The sequence below is a fragment of the Syngnathus typhle genome, linkage group LG6 (assembly GCF_033458585.1).
Source record: "Syngnathus typhle isolate RoL2023-S1 ecotype Sweden linkage group LG6, RoL_Styp_1.0, whole genome shotgun sequence".
In the NCBI taxonomy this organism is placed as follows: Eukaryota; Metazoa; Chordata; class Actinopteri; order Syngnathiformes; family Syngnathidae; genus Syngnathus; species Syngnathus typhle.
In genome coordinates, this window is record NC_083743.1 from 1,972,642 (window position 1) to 1,989,970 (window position 17,329).

At 58.5% G+C, this 17,329-nt stretch overlaps 3 protein-coding genes across 3 annotated transcripts; all 3 read right to left on the reverse strand.

Moving 5' to 3' along the window:
* Positions 1 to 51: 51 nt before the first annotated feature.
* LOC133155853 (P2Y purinoceptor 14) lies at positions 52 to 2,137 on the reverse strand. Its single transcript, XM_061281457.1, has 2 exons — positions 1,495 to 2,137; positions 52 to 1,342 (listed from the first exon to the last, which is right to left on the reverse strand). The coding sequence occupies exon 2, from the start codon at positions 1,338 to 1,340 to the stop codon at positions 315 to 317; it is 1,026 nt and encodes a 341-aa protein (XP_061137441.1). The 5' UTR covers positions 1,341 to 1,342; positions 1,495 to 2,137; the 3' UTR covers positions 52 to 314.
* A 157-nt stretch (positions 2,138 to 2,294) lies between these two features.
* On the reverse strand, positions 2,295 to 8,014 carry shkbp1 (SH3KBP1 binding protein 1). Its single transcript, XM_061281450.1, has 17 exons — positions 7,815 to 8,014; positions 7,259 to 7,312; positions 6,825 to 6,870; positions 6,624 to 6,756; positions 6,469 to 6,549; positions 6,229 to 6,396; positions 6,056 to 6,146; positions 5,712 to 5,902; positions 5,532 to 5,647; positions 5,362 to 5,449; positions 4,986 to 5,102; positions 4,534 to 4,704; positions 4,290 to 4,445; positions 4,115 to 4,211; positions 3,740 to 3,924; positions 3,581 to 3,683; positions 2,295 to 3,463 (listed from the first exon to the last, which is right to left on the reverse strand). The coding sequence occupies exons 1-17, from the start codon at positions 7,886 to 7,888 to the stop codon at positions 2,746 to 2,748; spliced, it is 2,589 nt and encodes an 862-aa protein (XP_061137434.1). The 5' UTR covers positions 7,889 to 8,014; the 3' UTR covers positions 2,295 to 2,745.
* Positions 8,015 to 8,226: 212 nt separating this feature from the next.
* On the reverse strand, positions 8,227 to 17,045 carry LOC133155177 (latent-transforming growth factor beta-binding protein 4-like). Its single transcript, XM_061280271.1, has 29 exons — positions 16,816 to 17,045; positions 16,391 to 16,600; positions 16,229 to 16,311; positions 16,018 to 16,164; positions 15,862 to 15,958; positions 15,594 to 15,653; positions 15,264 to 15,386; positions 15,016 to 15,192; positions 14,810 to 14,935; positions 14,091 to 14,744; positions 13,903 to 14,013; positions 13,696 to 13,824; positions 13,482 to 13,607; positions 13,171 to 13,290; positions 12,937 to 13,050; positions 12,724 to 12,843; positions 12,529 to 12,648; positions 12,327 to 12,452; positions 12,109 to 12,243; positions 11,794 to 11,991; positions 11,651 to 11,722; positions 11,404 to 11,532; positions 10,329 to 10,469; positions 10,063 to 10,215; positions 9,899 to 9,991; positions 9,507 to 9,648; positions 9,195 to 9,361; positions 8,966 to 9,133; positions 8,227 to 8,880 (listed from the first exon to the last, which is right to left on the reverse strand). The coding sequence occupies exons 1-29, from the start codon at positions 17,039 to 17,041 to the stop codon at positions 8,738 to 8,740; spliced, it is 4,410 nt and encodes a 1,469-aa protein (XP_061136255.1). The 5' UTR covers positions 17,042 to 17,045; the 3' UTR covers positions 8,227 to 8,737.
* Between the last annotated feature and the right edge of the window lie 284 nt (positions 17,046 to 17,329).

Sequence of the window (17,329 nt, forward strand, 5' to 3'; positions counted from 1 at the left end):
GTTCAGGACGATTATTGACATTTGGGTGGGATGATCGACAAACGAGCTGAGTTTTTTTGTTTGAAGTATGAAATGCTTTTATTTTTGCTCTTTCTCCGTTGCGCATGTGATCCTTCACCTCCTCTCCTCTCCTCTGGTTTTCTGTCATACCCCGCCGCCATCTCGTGGCTGGCGCATTTCCTCACAGGCTCTCACGTTCGTCCCATCCATCGTTTTTCCACAGTTCGACCGAGGCCGCTTTGCTTCTTCTCAGCTCAATCTCCTCCGCACCCTCACATCCGCACGCCTGAGATCTTTCCTGACCTCCTCGGGTCCTAAATGTTGCTGAGGCTGGGCGCGGCGGTGAGCGAGACGCTCCCGTCCCCTCTGGAGAGCTTGGCGAGCAAAGACTCTCGAAACCTGTGGCACATGAGGAAGTAGATGACGGGATCCAGGCAGACGTTGACGGCGGAGAGGAAGAGCGTGGCCTCCTTGGCCTGGAAGAGCAGGAGGCGCGAGGCTCGGCTGAACCCGGACGCCGGCATCTGGCTGAGGGTGTAGGGCACGCGGCAGACGTGGTAGGGCACGAAGCAGATGACGAAGACGGCCAGGATGCAGAAGATGCTACGGTTGGACTTGCGCCGCACGTCGTCGCCGTGGCGGCGACTGCCGCCGCCGCCGCCGCCTTGGGGGCGGGATGAGCGGTAGATGCGGCGGGTGATGGAGGAGTAACAGAAGGCCAGAACCAGCAGAGTGAGCCAGAAGAGGCCCACGCTGAAGAAGGTGGACACGCGGTGCCACTGCACCCCCAGCGGGCTCTTCAGCCTCATGCAGTGGCGAGACGTCTCCCGGTCGGCCGGCCGGCCGCCGGTCAGCACGGCGTTGGGCAGCACGCACAGGATGAGGAGGCTCCAGGCCAGCAGCGCCAGGAGCCGGGCCGCGCCCACCCTCTGAAGGAAGTGGGCCGAGGCGGAGCCGCCCGGGCGGCGCACCACCTTGACGTAGCGCTCCAGGCTGATGAGGCCCATGAAGAGGATGCCCACGTACATGGACGAGTAGAAGAGCACCGAGGTGTAGCGGCACAGAACCACGTGGAGGCGCCAGCCGCCCAGCCCCAGCTGCGCCGCCACCCGGAAGGGGAAGGTGGCCAGCATCAGGAGGTCGGCCACCGCCATGTTCTTCAGGTACACCACCAGGGCCGAGTCGCTGGGCACCCGGAAGAAGATCCAGGCGGCCGCGCCGTTGAGCGGCACGCCCGCCGCGCAGAGGAGCAGGTAGAGCCAGGGCAGCACCCCGTGCGTCAGCACGCCGCTGGCGTCCGATTGGTTGACGGTCAGCTGCGTGGAGTTGACGGGATCCATCCCTGAGAAGGTCAAAGGCAGCCTTCAGCATTCAAGCATCATCGGCACTGGAAAATGGCCCGCCCGTCTTTTGCAAGGAAACAATTCACTTCTCCCAAGCAACCAAGGCAAACTGGCCTCATCTGATCGAAGCTGCTTGACGTGCTCTACTCACGCGAGTCTTTTCCCAGTCGTCGCTTCGTGCCGCGTCGCGTCTTGGCTGTGTGTCGTCCTCACGAGTGCTCTCCCTCTGCCCGTTGCTTCCCCAGCCTGAACGAGAACTTTGGAACAATGCGGCGCAATGCCTGCACGGGCCTGCTTTGAAGTCCTTCCGTGCGGAGGAGATAAGAGGAAGCGCTCCTTTCAATGGCAGGAAGGGGCGTGAAGCAAAGGGCGAGCGAGCGCTCGCTCGGCCTCTCTCCTGAAACAACAGGCCGAGCGAGGCCGAGCGCCGGGCATGTCTCCTGAAACAACAAGCGAGCGACTCCTCGGCCAACTATTTGTTTGTCCAACTATAAATGTCTTGGAGGCATCCACTAAGCTTTCTTCTTTCTTTGTGCGCACGCTGTCCGAGGGAAGAACATCCACTGCAGCTAAGCTTTCTTCTTTCTTCCTTGCTCTTTGACAATCAAATGTCAATTTGCTACAACCCAACTCTTTTGGCTCACTTCAGTTGCGCTTTGGAGCCCTTTTCCTTGTTGTTCGTCAAAGAACAAAGGCGGGTTCAACCCTATTGCCAAGACCCGACCGACTGACCGACCGACCGACCGACGCTGGCTTGAACCCAAAGCTTTCCGCTTGAATTTAGGGCCTTGAAATCAAACCTTAGTTTCCCCACAACAATTCCATTTCTGATTTGTGTCCACTGTTTGCAGAACAAAATCATGTGATTTGGTTTTCAAACCAAATGTTGCTTTATTTTGGCCAATAAAAAAAAAAAATAATAATAATGATTTGCTTGCCTGAGTTCCGGGATTCCTTTTGTTTGATTTTTTTAATGAATGAATTCATTTTCTTATTACGAACCACAGAAAGAAAACAAATGATGCTATGAACAAAATGATAAACGTGACAAATAGAACAGACGTTATTTGGGCACTTGAAGATAGCAAAGCTCAACATTGATTCCCGCCCCTGAACGCCACCCACTTTCTAGCGTCCCAACAAGAAACACTCCACGCTTCTCATTAGCCTTACGCGATGCAAGCAGCCGACCCAAAAAAAGAAATGAATCGGATTTGCGTGACAGGCAGCATTGGCGATAGTTTTCTTTTTGTGCTGGCTCCTTGACAGGGTAACCACGGCAACCTGTGGCTACTTCTGAGAAGCTGGTCAAATATTTTGGGCTAAAGGTTATGTGTGTGGCTGCGGGGGTGTGTGTGTGTGTGCACCTGCACGTCACTGCTCCTGCTAGTCACAGCGGCTGTCAGAAGCTGGTCTCGTTCATGTGCGGTTTGGGGCAGGTTGCCGGGGCGGCCGTGCCGGTTGGGGAGGCCGTGCCGGGCGGACCTTCGGGTGACGCGGCGACATCCGACGAGGGGGAAGCAGCGGGGTTGGTGCCGCGGCGCCCCGAGGAGGGCGTCTGCGAGCGTGTCGGGGAGGTAGCGGGCGGGCCGGTGGGGGACGTGGGTGAGGCCGCCCCGCGTGGCGATGGCGCGGGTGACGGCGTTAGGGATGAAGATGCACCGGCGTGGGGGTGGCGCAGGGCCGGCGTCCTGGGGCAAAAGCGGGATTCCAGCTCACCGCACGCGGCCAGACTCCGCCTCGTGCCTTCGGCCCCCCCCGCTGCCTCGGAGCCCTTGGCCAGCTCTTGGCAGCGCTCCACAAAACTGCCCCTGCGTGACCAGCCGCACTCGCCCTCAAGCGGAGCGCCCCCGGGGGCCCAGCCGCAGTCCGCCGGCCAGCGGGGACGCGGGCTGGAGCCGCGGAGGCGCTGGGGTCCGTAGGGGGGGAAGGCGAAGGCCAGGGAGGGCGGCCCCGAGGATGGGACCGGATCTCGGGAGGACTTGGCCGGGTTGGTGCGGGGCGGACCTTGGTCGGGGAGACTAGTGCAGAGAGAAGAGCTGCCGCCGCCGCCGCCGCCTCTTCCTCCAGAAGAACAAGTTCGATCCGCTCGGAGGCCTTCGCATAAACCTGAAGAGAGGCTGAACATGTGCGCACACACACAAAGTTGCCGCATGGCATGAACGAGACCAGAGAGTGGGTTCAGCTGACACAAGGTGTGTCGTGATCAAAATCTGTGTTTGTGTGTGCATGTGCACCTGCACGTGGAGGTTCTGGGTGTGCTGTCCGGAGTTCTGGTGAGAGCAAGGTCACACTGGTCCAAGAGCTCCAGCAGCTCCTCCTCCGTCGGTCCAGCCAGCGCTGCAAGGCAAGCGATGAGAGCCGAGCCGGAAGCGCTGCGCGGGGCCGCGTCTCACCTCGGATGTCCACCTTGCCGGCGATGTCCATGGCGGTGGTGAGGTCCCACATCTGGATGCTTCCGTTGGCGTGGCCGCTGAACAGGTAGCGGCGGGGACGCGAGCCGATGCGACTGGAACCCTCGCACTCGTGCACCACAAACGCCGTGATGGAGGTGCCGTCCACTGAGCGCACCTCGCACACCCTGGCGCGCACGTGAAGACGGCGCTCACATTTTCTCATCTTGTGCAGGAGAAGCAGCTCACCAAGTATTTGGCAACATGAAACAAATGGCTAAATATTTCATTGAAGTTGCTTAACTTGTAAATCCTCCAACGCTTTGGCATTTCAGGCTAATCTGTCATCTTTGAATCCCATTTTTCGGACTAAAGCACCTCTTCCCGTTGGACGAGAGTCTGACGTAGAGTTTGTCGGTGTCCGGGACCACTCTCTGGATGAAGACCTGCTGGTCGTCTCTCTCGCCGTATGGCCCTGACAACGCAGCACCCCAAATAATATATAAACGTATCCCCGCAGGCTGGCGCTCCTCGAGCTAGCGCCGCCGCCAACCTATTTCCGTGCCGGCGCTGCAGCCTCCCTGCCCGTCCACTTCATCCAGACTGAGGATCTTGAAGGAGGCGAGCGGCGTGGATCCCGGCTGGGTGGAGATCATCCCGCGGAAGCGGGTCACGGTCCAGGTGCGAACGTGGTTGTTGTCGGCGCAAACTGGCGGGAAGGCGCGAGCGAGCGAGCGAGCGGGCGGGCGCCACGTCAACACGGAAGGTGGGGCTGATGGGGAGGCGCCTGAGGTTACCTGAGATGAGGTGCTTCTCAGACAGCATGATCTTGGTGACGGGGCTGCGGTGGACCGAGAATGTCTGGAAGAGCTGCGGGCCCGAGCCCACCGTCTCGGGGTGCTGCACGATCACGCGCACCGCTCCGGAGCTGGTCCCGTAGGCGATCTCGATCCAGTTGCCGCTGTCGCCTAACGTGCGGCGCAAATGTCCAGTTAGGGTCCGGCGGAGCATTTTTCTCCCATGACCTGCTCAATGTACTCGCAGCAGCAGCAGCTGCGGCGGCAGCAGCAGCACACTCGCTACGGCGTTATGTGAAAAAGCTCCACAAGCGTCCCGATTATGATTTGAGTGCATACGAGCGAGTGCGCGGACCTCAATCTGGATATGGGGGAAAGAAAGAAAGAAAAAAAAAAAAAAAAAAAAGAAACGCTCAAAAGGCTCTCCACGCAATGGTCCCGAGCGGCCGTACTGGTTTTGGGTGTGAGGTAAACGCTGACTGCTGTGATGGCATCCTCGGTGGCGTCTCGATAAAGTTCTGTCACCAGTAGGTCGTTGTCCTTCATCCTCAGAGGAAACTTCTGAACATCTAGACATGCCGCAACAGGTGCCATTTGGAGCAAAGACAGAAAGAAGAAAAAAAAGCAACAAATAGGTGAATTCCAGCAAGCACTTCAATCTCTTCTCCTATACAATTCAAATGAAAATACAATCTGACAAAGAGGGGCTTGCGCAAGTGTACACACCCTCTTCTAAGTTGAGAGACTTGTCATATTAAAAAGGAGTGAGCAGACGTTTGCTAGCAGACTTTGACTTTTTGACTTTGAGATGTGCGCCGCGCGCCGTACCGATGTAGTAGATGGAGCCGTTGTTGCAGCCCAGGATGAGGAAGGATCCGGCCGTGGTGTAGCTGCTGATGGGAACGACATCCTGGTTCTGCTCGAGTGAGGCCACAAAAGACACGCCACCTTTTTTTCACCTTCAACTTGATAGTCGTGGGCTCGGGGCGCCCGTTCACCTGCCAGTGTTTGGTGACGGCGTTCCACACGCCGACCTTCCCGGTGTGACTGGTGGCGGTCAGCTGGTTACCGACGAAGAAGAGCGCCTCCACCGGCACGCTGAGGCTGAACACGCCTGCAAAACATCGGCGCCGTCAAGACCGACGCGGCGGCCGGAAGAAGGGACCGGCCATCCTCACCGATCTCGTTGCCGTTGCCGTCCGGGCAGATGGACCAGAGGATGATGTCCGTTCCCGAGGCCACGGCCACCATCTTGTCGTTGTCCCCCAGGGAGCCGCCCATCACCTTGGCGTTGAGCGCCACCCGGTCAATCAGCCAGTCCAGACGAGGAGAGGTGAAGACCTGCTGCCACCCGGTGGACTCCTTCACCCTGGCGCACAAATATGCCCGCGCGTGACAGACAGACAGACAGACAGACAGACAGACAGACAGACAGACGCGTGAGCCAGCCAGCCAGCCAGCCAGCCAGCCAGCGAGACGGATCCATGGATCAAATAACACAACATTCATTGTGTGTGTGCACCTGTGACAGGCCACAAAGTGAGAGTAGGCCACAGCGATCCAGTTGTGATGGCCGCAGATGATCCGAACCAAGCTGGGATCGGATGACGGACCTGCAGCATACATACAATGTCGCAGGTCAGGTGAATTTGTTATGAGTGTGTGGCCCGCGCTTGCTTAACCCCGAGCCCCCACCTGCTGACGACACCCTCTCCTCCGCCCTGGTCAGCATGCCAGAGTTCCCCAGATTGGGCGGCATGGTGTTGCTGCGTCGCACCGGGGCCCTCTGGCCGGAAACGGGCCGACCCGCCGTCAACTGGGAGCCGGCCACGCTGTGCCGATTGCGCCGCTTGGCCGGGTGCGCTGCCACGCAAACGGCAAGTGAGTGACGGCCCTCGCAGAAGGAGAGCGGCTGAGCGAGCGTTTGGAGATTACCCGGCGGAGGCAGATAGCCGTTGAAGAGGACGTTCCCGCAGGAGGAGCGGTCCAACTCGTCGCACAGCTGCAGCTTGCACACTGAACACGCGGCCGCGTCATTGGAGCCCACAGCGGGAAGGAACCCAGCGAGCCGCTTCTCGACAAAGACTCACCGAGAGGCGTGATCCCGTAGAACTCGGCCTCGCGCATGAGCATGTGCACGCCCAAGGAGCGCGGGTGCAGCTCTTTGGTCCGCAGGAAGTTGAGGATGGGTGCAAACAGGGAAGGATCTCTGTCGATGAAGACCTACGGAGGCCGAGCGGAGACGTTCAAATAGGACTGGGCCAAAAGGAAGTCGGCGCCAATCCACTTACGGCTCCCGTTTCGTCCTTCAAGGTGGAGATGCGCCCGCTCAGGAGACTGAAAACAAACCCGCACAGAGTCGTAAGAGCCACTTCCATTCTGGAGCTACGTCAACCAAGCTTTGCGAGAAGTTGGGATTGCAAGAATTGCACACAATGCAGCCGGCCGGTGTCCACCCAGTTCCTGAAGCAATTTATTGTATCGGCCAATCCATCTGCATTTTTAGGATTCTTTTCACGTTTGGAATACTAATATTGTATTGGCCAGTTGTGTTCCTCATCACGACCCACCTCGTATTCACATATTTTTCAATCAAATGTGGCACTCCAACACACGTCCCATCCATCCATCCATCCATCCATCCATCCATCCATCCATCCATCCATCCATCCATCCATCCATCCATCCATCCATCCATGTTGCGTGAGCTGGTGCGCTCGCTCACCTGGAGAAAAAGGAGTCCGGAACCCACGTGAGCGTCTGGCGGGAAGTGCTGAACCTGCAAAACAAGCACACACACGCAAGTTATCGTTGCAAAGTGTCTTTTGAAACACCAACTCCTGAGCGTGAGGAAGCACCTCACTCACTCACTCACTCACTCACTCACTCACTCACTCACTCACTCACTCACTCACTCACTCACTCACTCACTCACTCACTCACTCACTCACCAAGCTTTTCCAATGGCCTTGCCCTCAACTAAATCAAGCACATCAATCAGCGGCTCAATTAACGAGCAGAATTCCAAAGCACCCAACAGGACGTCAAGTGGATTGGACACTTGGTTCGTTTGACTTAAGTGCAGTTGGCGTTTCATCTTTCTTATGCTGTTTGTGACTGAAAAAATGTCAAATCCATCAAACGTGCCGAGTTACAGGCCACAATTTGGGGGACTGCGTGGACGCTGCCATGACGTTAAAAGCAGATCGAATTGAAACCCTCTTGATGCTAAATGCTAGCCACAGTTAGCCCGGATCTTTCTCGCTCGCTCGCTCGCTCACCTTTTCCCGCCCACGTTCAAGTGGATCAGGTCTCCGCTCCTCACAGTGTTCGACATCGTGCCGACACCTTCCATCGACTATTAAAGCAAAAATAAACACTTGGAATCCATGTTTTGGGACGGAGTCACTTTCGGTTCTTGTCGTCGAATTTTTTGCTTCCGGACTTGCAATGGGGACGATGATGGGAGAGAAAACCCGGAATGGCATTGTGACTGGTGGGAGGGAAAACCCGGAATGGATTTATGAGTGGTGGGAGAAAAGACCCGGAATGGGTTTGTGACTGGTGGGAGAAAAGACCCGGAATGGGTTTGTGACTGGTGGGAGAGAAGACCCGGAACGGGTCTATGACTCTAACGGGACTCTGACCCCCCCATCTCAACACAAATGTGTGAGAAATTATAATTGAGCTGTGTAAAATTATAATTGGCTTTATTTGATCACACAAATAAAAATGTTCACACAAATGGAAAGGCTGATACATTTTGGAAAAAAAACAACAACAACGATGACAGTGAGACCAGACTAAAACACAGGATGTGAGACAAAATTTGAAATTTCATTTATGGAGAAATATTTACAAGTCCAGGATACGAGCTGTTATTTGGTGGTGCCCCACCGTCTCACGCACACAACTAGAATGAAGTAAAACAAACAGGCAATCAATCATCCAATTTGGGTGAAGATTGAAAATCGGAAGTATGACAACGAGACCAATGACATGGAAGGCAAATTCCACCTGGCTAACTGCGTGAAGAGCAAATGCTAAGGCCAAACTTGGACTTCAAATTGGACCTTGGCAGGGACTTCCCGAAGCCGGTTGGAGTCCAGCTGAAGGTTCACTCCGCATGCTTTTGCGGTCTCGGCGTCTCCGCCCCGCTTTGGAGCGGTTCCACCCGGTCCGGTCTTGTTGGTCCCTGTCCAGCCTAGGCGGGCACGCAGCGGTTGAGCGTGCGCGACATGACGTAGCCGCGCCGACACACGCATCGGAAGGAACCGTCCGTGTTGACGCAGCGCGAGTTGACGCACGGGAAGTCCACGTCGACGCCGCCCTCGCACTCGTCGACGTCTGCCGACAAAACGGGAAACGCGGTCAAAGGGCCGACAAATTTGACAGCCTACCTTAGCTGGAGTTTCAAAGGCGTCTGTCTCACCGACGCAGGTCATGGCGGTGGCGTCCAGCCGGTAACCGTGGTAACAGTCGCAGGTGTAGCCCTCATCCAGGCGGATGCACATGCCGTTCTCGCAGCCGTCCAGAATGCCGCAATCCTCCGCCGCCGCCGCCGCCGCCGCGCTCAGGCCGGCGTAGGTGTCGTAGCGCCCTGGATAGCACACGTCGTCACTCAACGTGGCGCTCCAGTCCTTGCACTTTGCTCCACTCACGCTCATATAGCCTCCCTTCCGCGTAAGGCCGGAACGGCGCCGCGGGCCCCCAAGGCTCGGCCTCCTCGTCGAAAGGAGATCCTCGGGGGAGCGGAGCCGAGCTGAGGGGAGGCGCGCCTAGCGGCGGCGGCGAGTCCTCGTAGTCGCTCCCCGGGTAGTAACCCGCGCTGGGCACAGCATGACAACACATTACGTACAGACGAATGTTACAAAGTGAAATCAAACAAAGATGCCACCCAAGCAGCCATTGTTTGACCGACCACAAGAGGGCGCCTGCGTGGCACCCTGCTACGCAACTGCCTTTGTTCCTACCCAAAGCGCGGTGGGCCGGCGGGATAAGCGACGGCCGGCGGCGTCCCGCCCGGGAACTCGGACTCGCCAACGGGAGAGTAGTCGTCGTAGTCGGTGGGCGGGGCGAAGGCGTCGCTGCCGAACGGGGGGAAGAAAGGCGGGCCTGGGGGCAGCGTAGGGCGAGCGCGAGGTGTCATCAAGCGGCAACAAAGTAACCCCGAGAAACCACTTGCTGCTTCACCACGTGGAAGGACTCGCCTCACCATGATAAGAAGAGCAAAAATTCGGACAAGAAGACGAGCGCTCCGTCTTAGCGGAGATTTTTGTCGCCTTGCGTTACCGTTTGTTCAGGCACAGCTTCTTGGCAACATGTTCGAAGTGAGCGATGAACAAAAGCAAAACAAAGTTCGTACCTCCCTCTCGTCCCGTTCCGAGCGCTTCCCTTCCCGGCGCCTCGGGGAAGACGGCGGCGGGAAGGGAGGAACTGCACAGACTGCCAAAGTCGTCTGCGGAAACGACCGCCGCCGCCATCATGGTCATCGTTTGTTCCTCTTTGATTTGAACGCCTGGCGCTTACCGGAGTCGCTTTGCGGGCACAGCGCGCACTCCATGCCCCAGCCCTGGCCGTAGAGGCAGCAGCAGTCGCTGAAGGTGACCCGCGCCCCCAGCAAGGGACTCTGACACATCAGCTCGGCGCTCACCGTCTGCCAGCACACCGACAAGTTCTCATCTGCCCACAAGCCAAAGACATTTGCTCACAGCAATGCCATGCCTGACGTTTGGAGAAAGAGCTCGGATATCTGATCAAATCTTGACCGTTCCTCAACGGCAGCGGCGTCTTACCCAGGGAGAGGCGAGAGGCGTTGACGCACTTGCGTTGCGTGTCGTCCAGCGCCAGAGGCGGCGGACAGCTGCAATAATAAGAACCCAAGGTGTTGACGCACAAGCCGCCCTCGCAGCTCTCCTGCTCGCACTCGTCCAGATCTGCAAACGCCAGGCCGTAAAAAGTTCAAACGCCTGACGTTGAGCGCATGCTAATGCTAACAAGCAATGCAAAACGCCCTTGACGAGCTAACAAAGGCGCTCGCTACAAACGTTTCAACACAAACAGTTGACAAGCATGTTGGCATCACGCTAGCGTGATCAAAGGACACATTGGATGCAACTGACATTTATCACAAGCAAAACAGGAGGCCCAAGCTTTATGCTTAGCCACACTAATGAAAGCAAATTTGCCCCATTGGAACGACCGTATGTTTTTGTTTTTGACTTTCAAGGCTTGATGATGTCATGGTGGAAAAGGCGCACACCAATGCACCCACCTCCTAGGTCAGTGCTTCTCAAATAGTGGGGCGCGCCCCCCTTGGGGGGCGCGGTGCTATTCCTGGGGGGGGCGCGTGTGACCCTGGGGAACAGGCTTTTTTTTTGGCAGTACTAGAATAAAGTGTAATTGCGCGTTTACTACAGCAGGGGGCAGTGGCGCTCTCATTGTTACTTCTGTCACGTTTGCGACAGTGCAACATTTTACGACTTACAAGACAAGTTAGGATAGTCACGGTGGGGAGGGGGGGCGCGAATAGTTTTCTTCTTGCTAAGGGGGGGCGTAACAGAAAATAATTGAGAAGCACTGTCCTAGGTGAACAATGACAGCATGTGTGAGGGACTTGAATGTCTTTCCACACACCTGCTTTTATGGCATTTGGCAGCGCACACCAAAAAAACATTGTCAAGAAAGGGGATAACGTTGATCGATGGGTCCAAACCTCAGGAAAGCCCATGCCGCAGTTATTGCTCACACAAAGAGCTGTCATGAGACTGACTGACAGACAGACGGACAGATAAACATGTGGCGCAATCACTACAAAAGTGCCCATGCGTGTGCGTGCGTGCGTGCGTGCGTGCGTGCGTGCGTGCGTACCGACACACTCGAGGAGCGCGACGTTGTAAACAAATCCGCTGGAGCAGTAACAGCTGTAACCGGGAATGTTGTTGACGCAAACGCCGTTCTTGCACACTTCCGGATGGAAGCGCTTGCACTCGTCCACGTCTGCCGCAAAAAGACAGAAAAGGTCAACATTGGTCGAGGGGAGAGCCAGAGGGAGCGAACTGTCGGTCGGCGGGTGGGTCGTCGTGGCAGTGACCCGACTCATTCTGAGCGTTGTCACCTGTGTAGCTGAAGGCCGCGTCCCCGGCTGTCACGTATCCTCTCCCGCTGGGACACAGCGTCAGGAAGTCGGCTGGGCACAAACATCACGCGTGACGTCACCCTTAAGCGCGGCCGCCCATGTGACCCTGAGCGAGCGCTCACCTGAGTGGGCGGGAGGGCAGGCGTGGTACCTGCAGCCCAGGCCCCAGCCCTCCCCCAAGGTGCAGCAGCACTCCTGCCAGCTGCTGTTGGCGGCCAGTAAATGACACGACGAGCCCACGTTGTAGTAGCACTCGCGCAGCTCGCCCCCCGCCTCCGAGAAGGACGGCCAAGACGGGGAAGGACGGACGGGGAAAGCCTCTGCGGGCAAAGTCGAGCCTTTCCATCAACGCCGACAGCTTTGCAAAAACGGCCTGGCTTTGGCGCCGGCTGACGCTTTGGGACGGGCCGAGGTCGCCGAGAACAAGTCGGACCTACCGACGCAGCTTGCGTTGTTGCCGGGGGCCCGGCTGAGCGCGTAGCCAAGCGGACAGGCGCACGTGAAGGAGCCCGGCGTGTTGATGCACTCTCCCGTGGGGGGGCACCAGTTCTCCTCCAGACACTCGTCGATGTCTACACCGAGGAGAAAGACGCCGCTCCTGACAAATGCAACGCCCAGCCAGCCAGCCAGCCAGCCAGCCAGCGAACGGACTCACCTCGACACGCTCTGCCCCGGCCAAACGTTCGATACCCCGGTAAGCAGTCGCAGCGGAACGAGCCAGCGGTGTTGACGCACACGCGCTCCGCCTCGCACGCCGACGCATTTGCGCACTCGTCCACGTCTGCGGGACATTTAGCGTCTGGACGTGTCTGTCTGTCTGTCTGTCTATTTCACAACGTGTATGTGTGTGCGTGTACCTTCACACAGTCCATTTGTAGCACGGTAACCTTGGCGACAGTCCACACACTTGTAGGAGCCCTTGGTGTTGACGCAGCGCCCGCCTGGACACAGCGCTCCGTCCTCACACTCGTTCACATCTGTCCGAGACAAGACACGGCTGTTGAGGTTTGTGCATGCGTGCGTGCGTGCCTTTGTGAGATGGCGGGCCTTACCTGCGCACTGTTTGTCGCTCAGCACGTATCCCGGGCGGCAGGACACGCAGCGATACGAGCCCGCAGAATTGACGCACGTCTCACCTGGACACTGAGACGGCTGCGCGCACTCGTCCACATCTGGACAGAAGCACAATGCTCATGATGCTAACAGGGGGAATGCACGAACAAACAAATGTTCCACTTTGACATGGAATTGTGTGGCGCGCCCACCTGCGCAGGTGTTGTTCTTGAGCTCGTAACCGGGACGACAGAGGCATCGGAAGCCACCCGCTGTGTTTTGGCACTCTCCGTCGGCGCACGGGGCACGGACGCACTCGTCGATGTCTGAGCGTGCAAAAACAGAAAGACACAAAGACAGAAATCAATCAATCAATCAATCAATCAATCAATCAATCAAATGCAAACGGGCCACAGCATCAAGGTTCGGACACAAGCGGCCGCTACCTGCGCACACGCCGTTCAGAAGTCGGAATCCCGGCCGACAGGAGACGCAGCGATACGACCCGGGATTGTTGAGGCACTCCTGACCGGGACACAGCAGGGGATCCTCGCACTCGTTTACGTCTGGCTTGGCCGCATTGGCCGCAAAAGGCACGTTGGCGACGTTACATCTACGTTCGTACACGTGTTGCTCTCACATTTGCTTGGCCTCGTTTGCCTTCTTAGCGACGTGAGACGCTTTGGCTCAGTGATGCGTATGGGTGACATGGTAGCAACATGAGCAGTCATCCCATTGTCAAACGTGGAGCGCTCACCTTGACAGCTGCTCTTCCGAGCGTCCGTCTTGTATCCGGGCGGACAAACGCATCGGTAGCCACCTTCGCTGTTCACGCACTCGCCTGGAGCGCACACACCTCCAGACGCGACACACTCATTCACATCTACAGACACACACACACAAGAGTGCGTCTTATGACGTTGTGTGGTTTTGGTCGGAGCGGACGACTGCGCGTGCGTGCGCTTGCTCACCCTGGCAGTGTGTGCGCTGGGCGTTGGCCCGGTAGCCTTGGTGGCACACGCACACGTGTTTGCCGGCCGGCCCGTCCACGCAGCGACCGGCGCCGCACACGTCGGCTTTGCGCTCACACACGCCTCGGACTGGCGCACACAAACGCAGCAATGAGCCCGTCTTGAAATTGAAAAGTGGCCGGTGTTGTTGTTGTTGGGAGGACTTACGCTGGACTTGGGGCGGCCCCGTGGTCGTCTGCGGGGATCCGACATCTCCGTCGGGGATCCGCCGAGCCGGAGCCAGGTCCGGAAGGGAATCTCCTCTTCCCGGCAGAAGAGCTGCTCGAGATACGGAGGTCTCATCGGATGCGTGTTTTGAGAGAGGCTTCCCCTCGGTGGGGCAATTTGGGGCCTACCTTGACTCCCACTTGTTCCTTGCTTTTTGTGACTCTCACCGGCGCCTTGGCCGGCGCCTCGGCCGGGGCCTTGGCCGGCGCCTCGGCCGGCGGCTTGGCCGGCACCTTGCCCGCCGCCTCGGCCGGCGCCTTGGTTCCGATTGGTAGCGTGGCTCCTGCCGCTGCCCCCTTGGCTCCGACCGTTGCCTGGGCTTTGATTGACAGGTGGACTGGCGCCCGAGTTGGTGCCTTGTTTGCGAGCGGTCGCTTGGTTCCCGTCAGCGTCTTGCCTCCCGCCGGTACGTCGGTCCCCGCTAGCGTCTGGGTTCCGACTCCAGCCTCGACTCCCGGTCACGTTTTGGTTCCGATTTGAGCCTTGGTTGCCGGCGATGCCTTGGTTCTGCCTGGCGATGCCTTGACGCCCGTCAGTCACGCCCTGACTCCCGACAGTTCCGTGATCGCGGCCCGTAGCGCGACTCTCGCCGGATCGCGGTGGCGATTTGACCGCAGAGGCGGTCGGTTCCGGGCGGGTCGGTTCCGGGCGGGTCGGCCGCGGCTTGTGCCGGGCGGCGCTCCCGGGAGTCGCGGGTCTGGACGACGGCGGGCTGACAGCCGGGCGAGGTGCGGCTGAAGCGGGTTGGCCGGAGGGGGGCTTCTGCTCAGACCCGCCGGCGCCTGTAAAAGGAGAGACGGACAAATGGATCTCGGGGTAACGGCGCCTTCTGGCCCGGAGCTCGTACTGTGATGTTGCCGGTTAGCCGCTCCTCGGGCGGCCAGTTGGTCTGCCGCCGTCTTCTGGCTGAAGGGCAGGACGGAGGCGGAGTAGTGGTAGCCCGGACCGGCGGGGCAGATCTCCCTGAAAGCCGCTGGGACGGCAAACATCACGTCAGGCCTTCTGCCCACATTTGGAGGGCGCACACCTCACGGGAGCGGCGGCTGGACTCACCCGAGCCAAAGTGGGGGCAGCGCTGGCAGTCGGGCCCCCAGGCTTTGCCGACTCTGCTGCAGCAGCAGATCTGCTTGGTGATGTTCCTGAGGATGGGCAGCGAGCAGGAGGACGGGCCCGGACCGGAGCCCAGGACCCGGTGGCACTGGCCCTTCTCCTCAGATATCACCCTGTGGGCTGCGCGAGGCACAGGAGACGAGCTGTCGGATGAACCTTTGCGCTCCTTTGAGTCCCTGACATTTACTCACAGATGCAGAGTCCATGCGAGGCATCCAAGATGAAGCCCGGCTCGCAAACGCAACTGTAACTCCCGGCCGTGTTGACGCACAGGCCGTTCTGGCAAAGGCCGGGCCGCAGGCACTCGTTCACGTCTGCGGGCGCACAAAGGCCAAAGCTCACCTTGACCAAACTTTGGGAAACAGACGGGCTCGTCTCCGACGGCCGACTTAAGGCCCCAAAAGGGAGCGGGAAATCTCCCCAAAGGCCCGATGGCCACCGCCGCTGCTTTGGGAACCCACCGGACGGACACCGAGCGAGAACAATTCCAATGGGAATAACAATGACAAGTATCAGCTCACCAAGGCAGTTGCTTCCGTTGCCCGCTCGAAAGCCCACGGGACAGCCGCTGTCGTTTGGAGCTACCGAGTGAGTGGCCGTTTTCCGTCGGGTTGTCGCATGAGCACACAAAGCAAACGCAAAGCAAACAACTGAGTCCAAAGATCTTGCAGATGACATGTGTTGAATTGCTGCGGATGTTTTGATTGTGTCGCTTCCGCTGCTCTGCTCTGCGACCATTCAACAAGATAGTAAATGTCCATGATGAGTGATCCAGGACGTGTGGCTGACCTGCGTGTGGAGGGCAGAGGGCGCAATCGCCCCAGGCCTTGCCCGCACCCCGGCAGCACATCTCTTTGCTCCTCAGCCCCGGCAGAGGAGAGCTGCACTGTACAACGACAAAGGGGTCACGGACGACTCCGAGGCTCGGCGGCTTGCGCCTCTCACCTGTCCGTCTTTGACCTCCCTGAAGCAAAACTTGAAGCCGGCGTGCTGGGCGTAGACGCCTCGGTCCCCGAGCGCCCGGACGCCGCCCTCCGCCCGAGCCGGCGCCCCCGCGGAGCCAGACAGCGCGCCGGCCGAGACTCCCGCCACCTGAAGGCCACCCACGGTGAGCGCCACCGAACCAACGGTCGAGTAGGGCGAGGGAAGCTCGGACCTTGATCACCTGATGAACCTTCACGCTGGCTTCGGGAGGGTGCTGCACCGCCACCTTCACCAGGGATGCTCCGGCTGCCGCTCCTGGAAAGGAACACAGCATCGGGTAGGTCCGAGCATCTGGCTGAACCGCAAAGGACGGACGGGCGGACGGACACGGCACCTCCTGTTTCCTGGTCCGGCTTCGAAGCCCCCAGCGGCAGCAGAAACTCCGATCGGGTCAGATCGACTTCGTTGGGTGAGGAGGAGGACCGGGGCGTGGCCCGCGAGGTGACGGGAATCTGGCAGAACTTTCCGGTAAAGTTTGAGGGGCAGAGGCATCGATCCCTCAGCAGACACACGCCTCCGTTCTTGCACAGCAGACGACAAACAACTGCACAGAGACGCGTCGGCCCGCGTCGGTATCATGGAGGCCATTCCAAATCCTCTTTTGAAAACATTTCCGAGGTTCCATGAAAAACAAATCCGACCTTAGCATGCAGCAACTTATTGCTAATTGCTTTTCTCTGGAGCCAGGCAAAATTCTGCCGCTTAAATGGCATTTTTGACGCACGCATGCACGCCCGCACTGTGCGGTCAGCGACTCACAGACTCTGAAGGCGTCCCCGTGGGGGGGCGGTGCCGGCGGGCCGCTGAACAGGGTGGTGACGTTGCCGCGCTCGCAGTGATTGACGCAACGCTGCTGGTTGCAGCGCACCTTGCAGATGGTCGGCGTGAACTTCACCTGCACCCGGTCCACCCCCGCCTGGCCGCCCGCCAGGGAAAAGGAGAGCGCCAAGGATGACAGGAAGGAGAGCAACTTCAGACGCAGCATGACCGCTCGCTTTTGGACTCCTCACAATGTCTTGGGCATCATTCAAAAGAGGAAGAGGAGGACGAGCACCGGGACAGAGTGCGCTCCCTGAGCACCACCGGAAGAAGCACAACAAATAGAAGAGAAGGAGAGAGAGAGGAAGCTCTGGAGAAAGAGAGAAAGTCCGGTTCCAAAGCTGGTGCTTCTTGCGTGTGTCTGCAGCACAACAACAACGACGACGACAACAACCGCAAGCGGGAGGAGAGGAAGAAAAAGCGTTCCACAAGGAAAAGTCTGCTTCCGGAGGAA